The sequence below is a fragment of the Electrophorus electricus genome, chromosome 10 (genome assembly GCF_013358815.1).
Source record: "Electrophorus electricus isolate fEleEle1 chromosome 10, fEleEle1.pri, whole genome shotgun sequence".
Taxonomy (NCBI): domain Eukaryota; kingdom Metazoa; phylum Chordata; class Actinopteri; order Gymnotiformes; family Gymnotidae; genus Electrophorus; species Electrophorus electricus.
The window spans coordinates 19,573,017-19,591,419 of record NC_049544.1 but is presented as its reverse complement, the minus strand read 5'-3'; the positions used below and the strand labels follow the sequence as shown (position 1 = coordinate 19,591,419).

Sequence of the window (18,403 nt, the reverse complement as noted above, 5' to 3'; positions counted from 1 at the left end):
TGCAGAGTGACGAGTGCTAGTAGCTACCCAAGCAAGACCTCTGGCTGAGTGTGTGTGTCTGTTTGTGTGCGGGCATTCGGGCGTGTATGCACACATGGGCACTGGTCTGTTTGTCAGCAAGAGGCAAAGGAAGAATGGGACTCAGAGGTCATCTGTGTTGGAGAGGGGAAGTGAGACAATCTGCCGACAGAGAATCCCTCCAGGGCTTCCAGCATTCCTCAGTCCAGAGGGGTAGACAAAGGAAGCCCTCCAGGTGTTCCAGCATTCCTGAATCCATGGTTCTCCATCTACCTTTCTCAGTCACTCCTTTTTTTTTATCTCTGTGAATAAACATGCATTAGAAATGTGTGTGGGACTAAAAAACGGTGAGATTTTATACAAATGAAACAAAAGGTTTATAGGACAAAGTGTGTGTGTAGCTTCTTCACTGATGCTGTGTTACTGGGGGCAATGGCCACATCATACCACACTGGCACTAATCCAGTCATCGACTGTCGTCATGCCAACTCTGCTGGAAAGTATTCTTTAAATGGGAACTGATGGCTGCTGTGTGTGTGCATGTATGCGCATACACGTGTGCATGGGATTGTGTGTGTGTGTGTGTATATATGTGGATATGGGTGCTCACATACAGTCTCAAAATCCAGAATCTTTGAACTGAACCTCAGATAAATCATACTGTTTTCTGTGTGTGTGTGTGTGTGTTTGTGTTTGTGTGTGTGTGAATGTGAATGACAGAGTGACACATAGAGAGACAGAAAGAACAAGAGAGGAATCTATTTTTTAAACAGTGAAGATGACCAAAGACTCATAAGCAAAGGCATTTCTTTCAGTGGGAGAGATGTTTTGCTCATGTGAAAAACGGATTGCGTTTTGCAGTTTGTATGTTTGTTTGTGTACGTGCATGTGTCTATGTGTGTAAAGATAAACAGAATGATGTGGCATTTCACTAATCTGAGGTGGTGAACTCCCCTTGTGACAGCTAACACTGTGACAGGGCTATTCAGTATAAAATTAGCTGTGAGTGTGTACTCTGAACCTGGCAGCCCCAGACCAAACATTCACAGTACAAAAGCAACTGTGTTGCATTTCCATGTATCTAGCCAGAGTTACAGGCCTGCATTGCATACTACATTTCTGAAAGCTCAAATACACTTAGTGAACAAGAGTTCATCAACACTCTTTTTCATCTTGACACTTTTGGACAGCACAACATCAAGCACTAGGTTGGTTGAAGCAGGAGTGCATCACCCCACAGTAGACCCAAGATGCAAACTGTGCAAAGAAGCCTCTTAGACAATCCAGCACCTAGTAGTAGGATGCAAGATGAAGCACACACTGAGAAACATAACAAAGTGGCAGGGATCATATACAGGAACACATGCAAGGCGTATGAGCTGGACAACCCTCAAGTCAAAATGGGAGGAATGGTAGAGAATGGTGGAGAACAACAAGGCTAAGATCCTGTAGGACCTCCAAATCCAGTCAGATAAACAAGTAGTGGAGAACCAAATAGATATCGTGATTGGACATTTTACACATCCATAATGTGTGTGGTGCAGTATATCTGCTGTTCCTAGGATTGTGCTCCTTTGGACTGAAACTGATGTTGTAATTCCTGGGATCTGGGAGCCCATGTATCCATGTTACAAATGTGCCACTGGGAGAACCTTATATATATATGAGAGAGAGAGAAAGAGAAAGGAAAAACAGACCACCACCTGTGTGTGTGCATATATGTCCACGGGCACACACGGGCGCTGGTCCATTTGTGAGCAAGAGGCAAAGTAAGAATGGGACTCAGAGGTCGTCTGTGTTGAAAAGGGGAAGACAATCTGCCGCTTTTACTTTAGAGGGGGAGATAGAAAGCATTCCAGGCATCCCAGTGTTCCTCGGTCCAGTGGGGAAGACAGAGGAAGCCCTTTAGGTGTTCCAGCATTTCTCAGTCTAGAATAGGAGACAGAGAATCCCTCCAGGGGTTCCAGCATTCCTCAGTCCAGAGGGGGAGACAAAGGAAGCCCTGTAGGTGTTCCAGTGTTCCTGACTCCATGGTTCACCATCTGTCTCTCTTTCTCAGTTGCTCTCTTTTTTTATCTCTGTGAATAAACATGCATTAGAAAAGTATGTTGGACTAAAAAATGGTGAGATTTTATACAAATGAAACAAAAGGTTTATAGGACAAAGTATGTGTGTGTGCGTGTATGTGTGTGTGTGCACATGTGTGTAGCCTCTTCATTGATGCTGTGCCACTGGCTGCTGTGTGTGCATGGGATTGTGTGTGTGTGTGTGTGTGTGTGTGTGTGTGTGTGTGTGTGTGTGTGTGTGTGTGTGTGTGTGTGTGTGTGTGTGTGTGTGTGTGTGTGCATGCATGGGAATGTGTATATATGTGGATGTGGGTGCTCACATACTCACAGTCTCAAAATCCAGAATCTTTTAACTGAACCTCAGATAAGTCATACTGTTTTCTCTTTCTCTCTCTGTGTGTATGTGTGTGTGTGTGTGTGTGTGTGTGTGTGTGTGTGTGTGTGTGTGTGTGTGAATGAGAGAGAGAACAAGAAAGGAATCTATTTTTTGAACAGTGAAGATGACCAAAGACTCAGAAGCAAAGGCATTTCTTTCAGTGGGCGAGATGTTTTGCTCATGTGAAAAATGGATTGCGTTTTTGCAGTTTGTATGCTTGTGTGTGTACATGCATGTGTCTATGTGTGTAAAGATAAAGCCCACTTTGATAACAGAATGATGTGGCATTTCACTAATCTGAGGTGGTGAACTCCCCTTGTGACAGCAACCACTGTGAGAGGGTTATTCAGTATAAAACTAGCTGTGCGTGTGTACTTTCTGAACCAGGCAGTCCAAGACCATTCACAATACAAAATCTAGCCAGAGTTACAGACCTGCATTACATGTGCATTACATTTCTGAAAGCTCAAATACACTTATTGCACAAGAGTTCATCAACATGCTTTTTCATCTTGACACTTTTGGGCTAATCCATGTTTATATCTGTGTTAACAACTGCACTCAATGCAGTGTGTGTGTATAATATGCTGACCAAGAGAAGAACCAGAAGCTGCTGATCAGATCAGAAAATTCCTCACAGTGCATGAGGCCCTCCAGCCAATGCCCAGTATCAAAAAGCTGTATGCCAGCCCTAAGGATGTGGGAAGGGACTTACAAAGTATAAAATCCACTGTGCAGGGTGAGACATGAAACATCCACAAATACATCCAAGCCATGGCCCCTGAGGATGAGCTGGTGAGGGAGTACCTCAGTCACCATAGAAACAGGGGAGTTGCCATGACATGATAGGCCCCTTGGTGGAATTTACCAATGACAGATAGCAGGAGTGGCTGACATATGACAGTCCTGCCAATGACTGGAAAAGGCAGGACTGAAGGACAGCACAACATCAAGCTACTACTAGGTTCGTTGAAGCAGGAGTGCATCACCCCACAGTAGACCCAAGATGCAAACTGTGCAAAGAAGCCTCTTAGACAATCCAGCACCTAGTAGTAGGATGCAAGATGAAGCACACTCCTTGGATAATGGAAACATCCATTAGGAACACATGCAAGGCGTATGAGCTGGACAACCCTCAAGTCAAAATGGGAGGAATGGTAGAGAATGGTGGAGAACAACAAGGCTAAGATCCTGTAGGACCTCCAAATCCAGTCAGATAAACAAGTAGTGGAGAACCAAATAGATATCGTGATTGGACATTTTACACATCCATAATGTGTGTGGTGCAGTATATCTGCTATTCCTAGGATTGCGCTCCTTTGGACTGAAATTGATGTTGTAATTCCTGGGATCTGTTGGAGCCACTCCTCCAGTTTAAATGGAGCCTATGTACCCATGTTACAAATGTGCCACTGATGAAGAACCTTTGTCTGAAACACATAGACAGGTAATACTGGAGCGTTTTCCTCAATACCTCAGTGACCAACTAGCTAGAATGCCATCAGTTTCCCTTTAAATTAGCTAACAGTATTCAGGCTCCAGCTGGCTCTAAATATCTAGCAGCGAGCTAGCCTCCTCCTCATTGCTCACATTGGCATCATGCAGTTCACAAAGGACAATTGGGGTTCAAATGTACAAAGCAGACATGCAAGCAACAATTCTATTTCAATCAGTCAAGGTTGTGCAATAATCCGCACACACTCTGCATACACTCTTCGACATCAGGCTAGTTTTTCTGATAGTGGCTTTTAGCAGTAGGTGGAGATAGTTTGCCTTGATAAGTGGGAGTCCCGTAACGCAGTGCTGATTGGCCTGTTTACCCTAGCAGGTGACCGGCTCTACTTCTGGGTCTGTCATTGACAGATAAGACACTGGCCTTATCACAACAGCCTGCAAATGTCACCACTGATCTCATTATTCACTGAGCTCTCTATCACCACACATTGTCTTCATGTGAAGCTAGAGACATGGTCCGGTAATGTAGACAAGGTTTAACCAGCAGGGAAGGGCCCTAATCTTAAACAGCCTTTTCCATGAAAAATGACTAGACTTGTGGGTTTTAGATGGAGGCTCAAAGAGAAACATTAAAAAACACACCCTAACTTTTACTGTCATTTTTTGCTTCATGGCTTGATTTTATGAAGAGTGAATTTTGTATTTTCTTCTGAAATAGCCCAAGTTTTAATGTTCAGCACCGGTCCACAATACAGACCAAACATCTTCTGCAAACATACAAGTCATCAGTCTTCCTCATGCACCTTGTCTGTGCAGGCAAGGATTTTGACATGTCGCTCATGGTTCTTTGTCTTTTGTGAACCAAATGAGGGTCATGGCATTATGGTTGAGGTGCCACACCTCGCTGTGCTGAGTTAGCAGATTACTTACAAAAACTATTTTTAAACAAACATATATCAGCTCAGATTTGAATGTTCCCTTGGTAGCAAAGCACTCATCTACAACCTTCTAATGTTCTTTGAACTTATAGTGACCTTGATATTAACTGAAACCTTGGATAATGGATACCTGGAGAATACAGTTAGTATTAGATTTTGTTACATGGCTAGTTTGTGTGTGTATACCAGGTATGTCTGAAGAGCTGAAGATGTTGTGCAGGAGGGTTAGGAAACTGAGGCTTCCTCCCTGTCAAAGTAAAATGTCATCCATGTCCTCCATTCTGAAAAAGCTAAGGCTGGATAAAAGCATCCTATTTTTGATGAGCCAATAAAGAGTCCCTGTTGGAAGTAAGTTATTGTTTCATCCTCACTGAGTAGTGATGCATTAAACATGATTTCCTCATTGTTCATAAGGTTTTTCTTTTCAAAAGCAACATTTACAGGTAGAATTGCAGACTTTTCCACTCTGCAGCTTCACCAACCAGTCCACAAGCTGCCACTATTATGACGTGGGAACCATGAACCAGTGTGGGTAGCTTTGTATAAGCTGCTACTGTCCATATGTGGGTACTGCCAGCCAACCATGTACAAGCTGCAATTGTCTATATGCGGGAACTATGAACCAGTCATGTACAAGCTGCTACTGTCTATATGTGGGAACTACCAATCAACCATATACAAGCTGACTCTGTTCAACATCAGGGTCATGGGTTTGATTCCCAGGGAGCTCATATACTGTCAGACTGGATAGGAGAGTCTGTCTAATGTATAACTTTTAAAGAGTTCCAAACTTTTTTGCTGCCTCAGTTTATCTCAGAATCTACAGTAAAACTCAATAGGTTTCCAATAAAATTCTATCTTGCTAATGAAGTCATCAATCTGATTTCCACAGGCATTATGTCATTGGTAATCCAAAGTGTGGGAACATATCACACACTCTCACTACTGGGATTCTTTTGGAACTCATTGCATGTCAATCTCTCTGCAAGTTTCAGAAGGCCATTGGGGTTGTAATGGGTTCATTGTTTCTCCTGTCAGTCATTGGATTGATGGGTTGATTTTGCCTGTCAGTGCTGACGTCCTGATATATGTATCGGGGATGTGAAGTGAAATCATTAATTTGAGGAAACAACCTCATACCCTGAGAGGCTAGACCAACTTCTTTTTGTTAAGAATGTGTGTGTGTTTCCAGGAACACATCTAATCTTGTTAACTGTTTCTGGTAGAGGTGTTGTGTCAGTTCTGTGAGTAAAGTGTGACCCCACTCATTCTTTTTTGCATTGTTACACCTACTGATCTGTCTCAAGTCCCGGAGAGCTAGTCTCAATATACTTGAGCCACAGAATTGAAACAGCTAGATTTTGCTACATTGCAAGCAGGAGGGAGGCATGTGTAGTATACAAAAACTGTTTATTAGGAGACATAAAACAGAGAGTGCTGGATTTCAGTGTCTGTGGGGTTTATATAGGGTGAAAATAATGGAAGGAACAGGTGTGTGTAATGATCAGTAATCTGGTGATTGAGAGTGGGGAAGTGATCGGAGTTTGTGATTGGAGAGTGGTGTAATGTTTTGACTGTGTGTTGGCCAGGGCCATGATAGATTTACTTTGCAAACCTCTATTCTCTGTTCTGTAAAGGTTTCGCTTTAAAGAGGAGGAAACTGGATGAAAACCCGCAGTAACTCATTAACCCTGCTATTTACCTCACTGCATATGATTATGTTTTTAGAAGTGAGCAAAAAATAAATAAATACATTTTGGGTTTCATTATTCAGTTTGCAGTCTAGATATGACGTTTCTATATGGGGAAGATGGAGCTTAACTATAGATTTAAGTTTATGACTAAGTTTTGGAGGACTAAGGGCTTTGCCATCAGTGGGCATCTAGAGGCTGCAAATGAACCATTACCTGTTTCAGCGGGAGCTTCTATCTCAGAAATCCGCTGCTTGGTCAATAGAGTTCATTGCTATGGTTTTCCACTTCAGCGTATCTGCCCTGCTGGTCCAGAACTCACTCCCTCACTCACACACTCTCTCTCGTTTTTGCTCACTCTCGTTAGCGCTTCCTCACTGCTATGAAGCAGATGCTGACCTTGGTTGATTGTGAGAGGTCGCTACCCTTGCAGTCATTTGGTATTTCACGCCCTTTATATTTAGCTTTTGTGTGTTGCTCCCCTCGCTTATATCTCTGGTTCAGTATCTGCATAATCGATCTAAAGCTTTGAAGGGTCTCTCTTACTCTCTCACTCTCTTTCTGCTTATTCTCTCAGCGATGCACAAAGACTGCTGCATGTAGTGTTACAATATTGCTGGGATACTGGTGACATTAACATTTTGCTAATTAATCAGCATATTAACAGCATATGAACATTTGGCTAATTAATCATCATGCCTTGCTGTTTATATTTTGCTTTGTGTAACTGCAGACAGTGAGCGTGCGTGCACCAGTGCTCTTATGTGTGAAATTCCAAGTGTCTTTTATATCCTCATTAGACACACAAGAGTGACACAGACTGTAACAAAATCTCCATTTACTAGCAAAAGTATAGCTATAGTTTGCATTTCACATACAACAGATACATCCAGATACATACAGCCAATTACTGATTCTTTACAAATGCTGGGCAGGACTTGCTGCATCTTTCAAGCTTTTTATTTCAGAAGAATGGCCTTTAGGGATATTTCTGAATGGTGCTTCGGTCTCTTCCTTCTCAGGACTATCGGCAGCACACCATGCAATAAGTACATGCCATTCCGCAGTACACCCCCTGCCCTGCCCAATTCCATAGTTTTGGTTAAACATAGTAAGACATATTTAAGAAAGTGCAAGCATATCTATTTCCACATAATTTGTATCAATGGAGACAAATATTAATACTATCTGGATAGAGTGTTGGGACCAGGGCACATACCAATCCCATAACTGGGTATAGTTTCTCAGAAGGTCAGTTATTACACATGACGCATAGCATTGCAGATTCTAAGACATGAAAAGAGACACACAGACTATGCATTTATTAAATGGCTATTTGTAACATGGCTTGGTTCTCATCTGATGGCTACTGTTCAGAAGCAACGCTCACCACCTCACCCCACAGCTAAATTGTAACTCCCAGGAGTGAAGGAGAGAGTCAAACAGAGCTTTGCTACTGATCTACTGATCTCTGGGACTACATTTAGGCAGCAGGACTGGATAATCAGGATCATTATTCATGTCTGTTTTTCCAACCTGTAAGTGGAACAGCTAGGAGTGGATGAACATTTGGAAATCAAAATAGGTAGTGTAGATTTAATATACTGTAGATATTCACATGAGTAGAAGCAAACAAATCAGTGAGTCGACCAAACAACCACATGTGACTGTCTAAATATGTCTTTAAAGAGACATCATAATTAAAACACTGACAATATGTCAGTTTGTAAGAGGGAAAAAAGCATCGTATCTTCTAATTAATGAGTCTTTTGGTCAACCCCATTAGCTAAATTAAGAATAGTCCTAATTTAGCTCTTCCTTCTTTAGGCAAATCAGTGAAGTCCCATCTGTCTTTCCCACTATGGAGGACAAGATTCTAAATTTCCTGCTTTGGGAACTCATAAAGCTTGATCTTCTGATTGCCTTGTCCTCTGTACCATTTGATCCTTGACTCTCTAATCAGAGTAGAGGATGAAGCCAGAGAAGGTGCTGTACTTGTTGCTATTCCCACCATGAGCTTTGCCCCCATCCAGCTTGATGAAGATCTCATCTCCAGGGTCCAGATGCAGGATCACAGTGTTCGAGGCATAATCGTAGCTCTGGTCCTGGTCCTGCGCTATAGCACTGGCCCTCACCTATGGAGATGTGGGGGAGCAAAAGACAGGGTGTGAGAGAGACAGCGTGGGAGGGAGAGGAGGAGGGAAAATGAGATGGGGAGGAAGAGAGAGCGTGGAAGGGAAAATGAGCTGAGGAACAGTTTTGTTATTCGGGTAATGGCCAGAATAAGGGCTGTTTGATGAATGGACTGAATATGGAGATTTTCAACATTTCTCTGGATGATGGAGAGGAAAGACTGAGAAACATCAGACTATTAGGTAGATGAGGGAAAACAGTCCCTCCAGGCAGAAACAATGATGAGTCAACCAGCACCAACTGATTCTGTCTGTCTGTCTCTGTGTGTGTGTGTGTGTGTGTGTGTGTGTGTGTGACAAAACCGTGCATGCCCATAATTGTGTATGTGTGTGATGAAATGGATCAGTGTGGATTAGTGCCTAAATAATTAATGAAAGAATATTTGAGAAGCCAAACACAGGCGAACACAATCAAATTGTTTATCTGTGATTTGCTGCATATGTCTTGGCATTTATGACTGTACAGTCAAATTTAGTACAGACGCATAGAATATATATATTTATGTATATATGTGTCTTGGAACATATATTGTTTATGTTATGATGAGATAAAACAAAAACTTAATTCAAATTACATATTAAATATTTTACTACACTTCGTTTTACTATTTTTGCCATTTTTATTTGACACATCTGTTATTTTCATAATAATACATTACTAATACATAAATATTTTCCTATAATTCCACAATATTTTGTATATTTATTCTGGAAAAAAATATTTTTTTATTGTAGCAATGTGAATAATCATTACATTATACTGCTTTGTATTTCAGTAACTATTGTTCAACATTTTACAACCTTGACACAAAAATTTGAATGAGGTTAACCAAATGATGTCACAAATGATTTGTATTATTTTTTGTTATTATGAGAAGGGATGTCTAAATGACCTAAGCAGAGTAGGATCAATTTTGTGCTGGTGATGTTATTCCTGTGCTGTTTGTGCTTTGGGTTATTCATGCGCTTCAATGTTTGTGTCTGTTCTGATCGATGTCATTGTTTCTTTCTGTTTCAAAAAAGGGAAAGGAGATTCTGTTCAAGCAGAAAATGTCCTAATGTTTTACTTTCCCTTAACTCAGGTAGAATTTTCAAGAAAGGTCAAAAATAAGATACAAGAAAAAGAAAAAGGACAGTCTGCAGACAGGACAGTACCACAGCTATTTTCCCAGTTCAAAGAGAACCGTACACATATCCCCATTTAATGAACACAATAATGATTCATAATTCCTATACATTTTTATAATGTAATTTTCCATTAGAATAATTTTAAACTGTTTTCTAACATTTATTTTGTTTATTGGGTGAAAAAATCCTGAAAATGCTTTTTGCATTTACAACGCAATCTGTGTGATTTTAGTGGTAACAGGGTTCTGTGTGTGCGTGCGTTTCTGTGTGTTTGTGTATGTGTGTGTGCCTTTCTGTACTTCAGAGGACCACATATCTTCACAAAAGCAATATGAGTAAAATTGCACAAAGAATTGCCAATATAAGTCTTTTTGTGTCTTGATTTATGATTGAGGTTATGTTTAGATTTAGGTTAGGGGCTTGTGCACTGGACGAGGGTTATGATTAGAATTTGCCTCAAAGTGAGAATTACTGTTGTGTTTAAATATTGATTCAGGATCAATAAGTCAAGCTGTAAGAGTAGGAGCATGCAAACACACACACACACACACACACACACACACACACACACACACACACACACAGAAAGACACACACACACACACACACAAATAAGCAAACATACTGTTCTTGATTTGCCCTGCACGGAATGCTTTCTGTTACATGAAATCTCAAAGCTCCTCTCAGTAAGACACAAGTGTTGCCATTTCTCTGCTTTCATATCTCTGCCAAAGATAATTTGAGATAACAAAGATAATACATTTCATTAGTGTTTTTACTGGATTTTACTGCCTTACTGTATATGTGTACACAGCAAAATATCTTCAAATTCCCAAACCTGAGCATTTAATCACAAAAATAGTAAACTCAATAACTTCTACTCAGACAGATGTAATAAGACTACATATGACTCTTACCCTTGTACACTTCCCCTCAGTTACTCTGCTAGTCTGTCTGCCTGTCAGTCTACCATGTAACTCAGGACTATTTTTCTGTATGAGTATACTTGATGCAAAACTGCAACAATTTATTTTACTTGAATGAGAGTGTGAGAGTGTCTCCACATTACTGCAATCTGATATATTAACATAAAAACAAACCACCCAAGTAATAGAGTAATGGTCATGTAATAAAGAACTTTTACCTGTCCGTTTTTCAGAAGATCCGCCCACATACTGGTTCCATCCCCACCCCTCATCAATACGTTGTAGGTGAAGAAGTATGTCCCAGGAGTCTTACACACAAACTTCCCTGATGAGCTGTCATAATTGTTGCCAATGTTGGTCACCACATCATCAAACCTCAGGATTTCGTAGCCCTCCTGTGGGTTCCGCAGCCCCGCATAGAATGCCACACGAGGAACCGTTCCGTAGGTGGCTGCGCTTTTGCGTGTCACGACTCTCCCTCCCAGAGTGAAGATTCCTGTCTGCTCCAGATCACTCTTTTCCCCAGGTGGCCCTACGGGTCCTGGGGGACCTGGCTCTCCGGGCGGTCCTGGGGGTCCAGGTGGCCCAGGCTTCCCTGGCCGTCCAGGCCTGCCCTGTGGCCTCTGCACATGTGTGGGCATTTGGGGGCCCATGCTGTGGTCACTCAGTGCCTCTGCTTGGGTAAGCGTTGCCTCCGTGCCTGTGCCCATACCAGTGCCCGTACCCGTACCCGTACCTGTGCCAGTGCCAGTACCCGTACCCATTCCTGTTCCAGTGCCCGTACCCGTACCCGTACCCGTGCCAGTGCCAGTACCCGTACCCGTACCTGTGCCAGTACCCGTGCTTATGCCTTTGTCCAGGTATGGATCGCAAACCATGCGGCAAGTTCCCAGCATCTCGTAGTGGCCGGCGTCATCGGCTCCGGTGCTGACAGAGCTGACCAGGATGGGGATGAGGACCACGAGGATAAGGAGCAACATGACAGCGGTGGCAGCTCCCAGCAGCGTCTTTCGTCCCAGGCTGAACCGGGAAAGAGGCTGGGCCGCCAGCGCAGAGCTTTCACCACGTGCCGGAATGATGAGTGCCAGAGGAGAGAGGCAAGCTGCTCCCTCCACTTGTCAACACAGACGTAGAGGCACAGGACAGAGGGGCACTGGCTGGATGGTCCTCGAAAGTGTGTGAGCACGTTTGTGTGTGTGTGTGTGTGTGTGAGAGAGAGAGAGAGAGAGAGAGAGAGACAGACAAAGAGAGAAAGAGGACGAATAAAGACAGGAGAGATATGCAAGGCATGTGCTTAGAAGGTTGAGCAGAGAAGTCTGGGTGTGTGTGTGTGTGTGTATGTGTGTGTGTCTGTCGAGGAGGAAAGAGGAGAGAGATAGGGAGGGAAGAAGATGATGATGATGGTCCTACACTGTTTCTCATGACATGATTCAGAGAAGGTGGGGGAGTGGGAGGAGAAAAGAAGGAGAGTGTGAGAGCAGAGAGGAATGGAGGGAGGAAGAGAGGGAGAAGGAGATAGAGGGAGAGAAAGAAGGGGGAAGGAGAGAGAATAAGAACAACAAAGCCAACACCAAAAATAAATAACAAAATAATTTCAGTGTGGGTTAATTGTTCGTTTTGAAATATGATTTAGCTTTCCACTTGTTGAACTGGAAGATCCAGAAAATAGAGTTAGAAGCTGCTTGAATGACACAGGAAGAAGAAAGGAGACTGTCAAATCACGCGGGTTCTGTGTGTTGTGTTTTTGCAGTCTTAAAGACTGAGATTTCAACTCACGTCAATCAGAAAGGTTAGAGTGTGAAGGAAAGATGGATAGATTCCCCTTTTTGTTATCTCCTTGTGCCATCTTAAAGATTTATTCTTTACCAGTGTGGTCTTTGACTTGCTAGGAGCAGACTTTAAGCTCTGTAATGCTGCTTTGTGAGAATGCATATCACTGCTGAATTTAATGGAATACAATACAAAACAATTAAGGTTTTGTGGAGTGCAGTTGGCCAGGATGGCTCCAACAGTAGGGGATAGCTGGGACCAACTCACTGCTGCTTTTTCTTTGTAGATCATCTGGGCTGATCTTCTCAGCCAGCAAATAGCACAACCCTCAGCAAGAAGGAGAAGAAGAAGATTATGATGATGATGATGATGATGACCACCACACTGGAACCAGCTACTATGTGTGGCTTTTTGCCTCATCCTTTTTCTATTTTGTTTTCACTTAAAAATGATTCATTTCTTAGCTGAGTGGTTTGACTTAGGTTTTAAACTTTATTTATTAGCTTTCTTAGAAGTCTACAAAGAAAATGAAAACATACTTCTGGATCCATCTATAAAAAGGCAGCAGTCTATAGCTGTTTCTCTTTCTCTACATACTCACACACACACACACACACACACACACACACATTATGCACCATTGCATAATCCTGATAATCATGTCACGGTGTGTTAACTTGTTTCCAGCTGATTCAAACTGTCAGTGATGTCTGGATCGAAGACAATATTGCTGGAGAAGTGAGTTCCAAGCACCAGACCTGGCTAGCAAACGCCTAACTTGTTCATTAGGAGGGAGAAAAGCAAACACCTCTGTTACAAATGACCTCTCTTGTTCATTAATAGAGAATTGTGTGTTAACATGCTTTGGATCATACCCAGCAAAGCAACAATAATAGGCTAGCTAGGTTATTTTAATTACCTAGTTTATAAATGTTGGCTATTGCACTAGCTCTCCCTTGGTTAAATATATTGTACAGACTACATAACGTTTTTGATCCAAACTTTTGTTAGGTAAGTTTCCAGTGTATTTTTATAGCAAAATTATTACTTGGTACCTAGTAGGACAATTTAACTGTACCTTATATTCACGCCGTCAAGTTCCAACCTGCCCAAGAAATGTCATCCCTTTCCATTAATCTGTTAATATTTCCCCTCTTTGTATTGTTCTAGTGTAATTATTATTATACGTGTTGTGATTTGTCATTTTAATTGTACGTGACCATTATGTCATTCCGTGTGGAAGTACAGAACTGTCTGCATCCGTCTCTGCTGTTGGTCATTTCACTACCCAGTTGTGTAGTTGTTTCTTTGCCCCCCTTGCATGGGCTTGTGACAGGACACTGAGAGGTCATAGCGGTTGCCGAGCGTAGCCACTGGTTGCTAGCGGAGAGAGAACGTTCATCCCTGGCTCCTGCCACACTGAGGAGTTTGAGGGACTAGCGCTGGTTTAGACCTCAAAGCAAAAGCGGCCTTGCCCTTGACCAGGGCCTTGAAGATGTGACAGCGCGCACGGTGGAATTTTCTTCTGCCCCTCCCATAGTTGCTCTTGTTCCATCGTCTACCCCCTCCGTCTGCACGAGGAGAGAACAAGCGCCCCAAGCCGGAGTCGGAGAGTTCAGAGAAGGACACGCACCCCGCTCACCTCCGCGCGCTGGGAAACAAACCCGGAAGTGTGAATTAGTTACCAACACGCAGCTTGATTTTAGTTGAAGGCAGACATGATAAACTGATCAGACCCAGGGCATTTTCAGGGAGAGGATAAGATGGATGCTCGTCTGTATAGCCACTACATTCACAGTGTACTGATTTTAGTTGAAGGCAGACATGATAAACTGATCAGACCCAGGGCATTTTCAGGGAGAGGACAAGATGGATGCTCGTCTGTATAGCCACTACATTCACAGTGTACTGACTAATCAAGATTGTAATCTAAGAAGTGGGAGATTGTTTTCTTGCGTGTGTGTAACAGAAAGGAGAAAGAACTAACGAGTCTGATCAAATGCATGTGACAGTGTGTGCCATGAGTGAGTTGCCATAGCCTGTTATCAGTGAGGTTGAGTGTGTGTATGTGTGTTTGCTAGAACTGGGGGAACAGCAGAGCATAACTGGTAACATCAAAACAAATAGCTGTGCTCACCTCTCAGTATCACAGCACCGCGCTGACATCCAGAGCGGTCACTTAAGGCATCACAGACACGCTTGCTCCAGCTTCTCGCTCCCGCACTTTTGCACAAACTGCACTTTAAGCCGCTTATGCACTTCACAGCGAACTTCAAGCTACATGCAACAAAAATAACAGTAAAGCCCTGTGCCTAGTTTAGCTAAAGCGGCACAGAAACACCCACAAGCATTTATGCATCTACAAACAAGCGAACAAACCTAAAAAACCCTCCAAAACAGCAGAGATGACTTTAAGATGCGGTAATAGATATCAGTTCTTGCTAACTTTCGCCAGATTTCATCACCAAAGGCGTCCGCCCCGTACTTTGTAACCCGTGCCCTCCCTCCAAACCTTTTCCCAAAACGCCTCCCTCCATAACTTAGCTAAGTCTTAACCTACTCTTTTACGGCCTACAAATTGGACAGGCGAAGAGGACCTCATCTTCGTAAACATGTTTCTGAAGTTTCTGACTGATTAACACAACCATATAATTTTTAGCAGATTACAGAACCTAGGGCAATCACCCATTTAGCTCTCTGAATTTATTTAGTGATAGATGTCAGGATGTAAAAGAGTTTAGACAGTGTTCAGTAAAATCGAAGTTTCCTTGAAGCTAACGCAGGAGGGCGTCACCGTTTTTGCATTTTCCCAAATGCAATTTCATTTTCTTTTTTTGACGGACAATAGCCGATCTAAAAGAGGCATTTTTATTCGCTGATTGGTGGGCATGAACATTAATATGGTATTTAACCATCTACTATAGAATTGTCCTATTGCGTAATTAACCATTTGCATGTGCTTGCGGGAAGGAGCGAGAGGTCGTAGCGAGATAAATATGGAAAACCAAAGTTGTCAAAATTCTCCTCAAAGGAAAGGCGTTTTATTTGTAAAACGGCGGACGGTTTTACGCCGCAAAATACGATACTTTTTATTACGCCATAAAATAGAACGTTTCGGGTGGCTTTTGTGGCATATTTTATGGCGTAATTAAAAATAAACATATATTTTGTCCGTTTAAAACTAAAAAAACTACAACACTGTTTTAAGTGCTCTAAAACAGCATTTTTATGCTGCTTTCATGTTCCTCCAATTGTGTTAAAAGCGCCGCTATATAGGAAAATAAACCTAATGAGCTCAACCTACTGGTTTTTGACATAGAGCTGAACTTTCTTTGCCCAATTGTTCACAAAGTCAGACCAAACCAGTGCTCAAGTTTGTTTCTTTTGGGGATACACATATGTGTCAATTTGCTCAATAATTCATTTTTTAATTCATACAGTTATTAGCTAGTTAACTGATAATTGGCTGCAAAACAAAGCTCACCCAAAGGTAACTAGAGATGGCCAGTCATGAGTTGTTTCTAGTGCTAGACTGAAAGCAAGTTTGGTATCTTGTAGGAACAAATGCATGTTTGTGTTGAACTTGATGGCTAGCTAGCTATGAGAGGTGCAGATTGGTAGTGTCATTATAGCAACTGCTTCAGACTTTTGTTATGGTTAAAATTTAATGAAATGGGAAGGGGTTATCGCAACAAACTCAAGAGGGATGCCAAAAACGAATATGGATAACAGCGTTATTGATCTTGGAGTATTGCTGTTTTTTACACTTGTGTTCTTGCTCCAAATCTAGCACTGGGCAGTTGGGAACCCTTGCCTCTTAAAACTGGTTACTGCACCTATGCCCTCTAGCGGGCCTTGGGTGGGCCTGATCTGGCATGCTCAAATAAATCACTTGATACCATTAAATATTCTTAAAATACAGTACTATCAACATAAAATTTCTTAGGGTTAATATATGTACCTGCTTACCAATTTTCAGCCATCTACATGCAACCGTTCACCAGAATACATTGTGTTTTTTTTGGTAAATTTCCACAACAATCCACAAAATGCATGTTACTCACATAGAAGTGTTCCTGGATAGACCCCTAACACCCTCCTCATTTAGAGTCCATCATTGCTGTTGGGCCATAAAGAGCTATTTTCTTTGAATGACGGGCATTCACACATAACAAAGACCAAGATATCGAGGGGGAAGAGGGGCTATCAATAGCTTCACAAGCTATTTCAACAAATAGAGGATGCTTAGATGAAAATGTGGACTCCTCAATTGCCTTATTTGTTTACCCATTTAATCTGCTACAACCATGCGCACAGCAAAAACATTGCTTGTGCATTGTAATCAGATAAAGTGTAGTGCATGTGTGTAACACTGTTTGGTGAAACTAATGCTGTAATCAATATTGTTTTTAGTCAATAATTTGATCGCCAATACTTTTGGACAAATTGGAAAGGAAGAGGCTTTGACCTAGAGCATTCTCAGTGATAGAAAGGCATCCAGGTCCAGATGCAATGAAGTATCCCCAATCCATCACATTACCATCGCCATATTTCAAAGGTGGTATGAGGCTCTCAATTTGAAAAGCAGTATTTCACCAGATATAATGGGGCCCATGTTTGACAAAAGACTTCCTTTTAGACTAAAATGTCATTAACAGATTATTCAAGAACACATTGTTCAAGAGAATCACCTAGCTGTTTCTTCGGGAACTTGAGATTGATCATTTATATTCTTGGTTAGCAAAGATTTCTGCCATACTATTCTGCTATGGATCCCATTCTTGCACAGTGTTTCTTGGATGGTTGAGTCATGAACACAGCCCTGAGCTGAGGCAAGAGAAGCATGCAGTTCTTTAGATCTTGTTCTTGAGTTCTTTGCCATGTCGCAGATTATTTTTTGCCTTGCTCTTCGAGAGATTTTGAGAGGGCGACACTCTTGGGAAGAATGACTACTATTCCCTACTTTCTCCATTTGGACACCATGTCTCTGCTGCCAGGCTCACTCTGATTTAAAGACCTGAAGGTTAAACACCTTTGAACTACCGTACTAGTAAAATAGGTGAAGTGATAAAAATACTTTTAAGACTAGATTGATAGGTTAGCACACCAATTTCGATTTTAATATTTGTTTGAATCAATAAAAACCTTTGGCGAGTTCTGTGGGTTGACAACAGTAGTGCTACCATTGTCTGATGATTCACAAGCTTGTCATAGACAGTAGAAGCTGTAGGCCAGTTCTACCAGTTTTGGCATAAAACAAACTTGCTTTCATGTGGTTGACCATGTAAGTGTTCACAACTGGATAAGACAGTAAATCTTGATGATATCCCTGTTTGTTTTTAAATATATTATCAAAGAAAACTGCAGAGACTCTAAAATTAAATTGTATCTATTGGTTTTTGAAAAATGTAGGCCTCTAGTACAAACATATTACAATAGTACTTTATAATAGTAATTTTGTTTCAATATCAGCCTCTCTTTGATGGTTTGTTTCTCACAGTATGTGGCTATACGCAAGCCAATAATGAGATGAAGTGGAATTAAATGGATATGATTGTGTGACAAGACCTCATTAGGAAGATGAGCGTGCAGCCAAAAGCTAGCAGAGTAAATATGCAATCATGAAGAAAATGTGCATATATATATATATATATATTTATATATATAATGGGTGATTCCCAATATCATGTCGTGTAAAGCTAGACGATAATCAAAGGCTGGATGTTTAGGTCCAAACCAGTACACCTGGCTTTAACATTAGGATGCATAATTGGATCAGGTGCATTAGATTAGGATGGATTAGGTTTGGATTAGGGCTGGAACTAAATATCCAACCTTAATCC

The 18,403-nt window shown here is 41.7% G+C and overlaps 1 protein-coding gene across 1 annotated transcript; it reads right to left on the bottom strand.

Annotated features, from left to right (window-relative positions):
* Nucleotides 1-7,365: 7,365 nt before the first annotated feature.
* Nucleotides 7,366-12,105, bottom strand: LOC113568048 (C1q-related factor-like). The gene is made up of 2 exons (XM_035530905.1): nucleotides 11,009-12,105; nucleotides 7,366-8,679 (listed from the first exon to the last, which is right to left on the bottom strand). The coding sequence occupies exons 1-2, from the start codon at nucleotides 11,768-11,770 to the stop codon at nucleotides 8,500-8,502; spliced, it is 942 nt and encodes a 313-aa protein (XP_035386798.1). The 5' UTR covers nucleotides 11,771-12,105; the 3' UTR covers nucleotides 7,366-8,499.
* Between the last annotated feature and the right edge of the window lie 6,298 nt (nucleotides 12,106-18,403).

Coding starts and splice junctions, on each gene's coding strand:
- LOC113568048 (XM_035530905.1), bottom strand. CDS start 11,770: ATGTTGCTCCTTATCCTCGTGGTCCTCATCCCCATCCTGGTCAGCTCT. Junction 8,680..11,008: donor ATCTTCTGAAAAACGGACAG/GTAAAAGTTCTT, acceptor ACATCTCCATAG/GTGAGGGCCAGTGCTATAGC.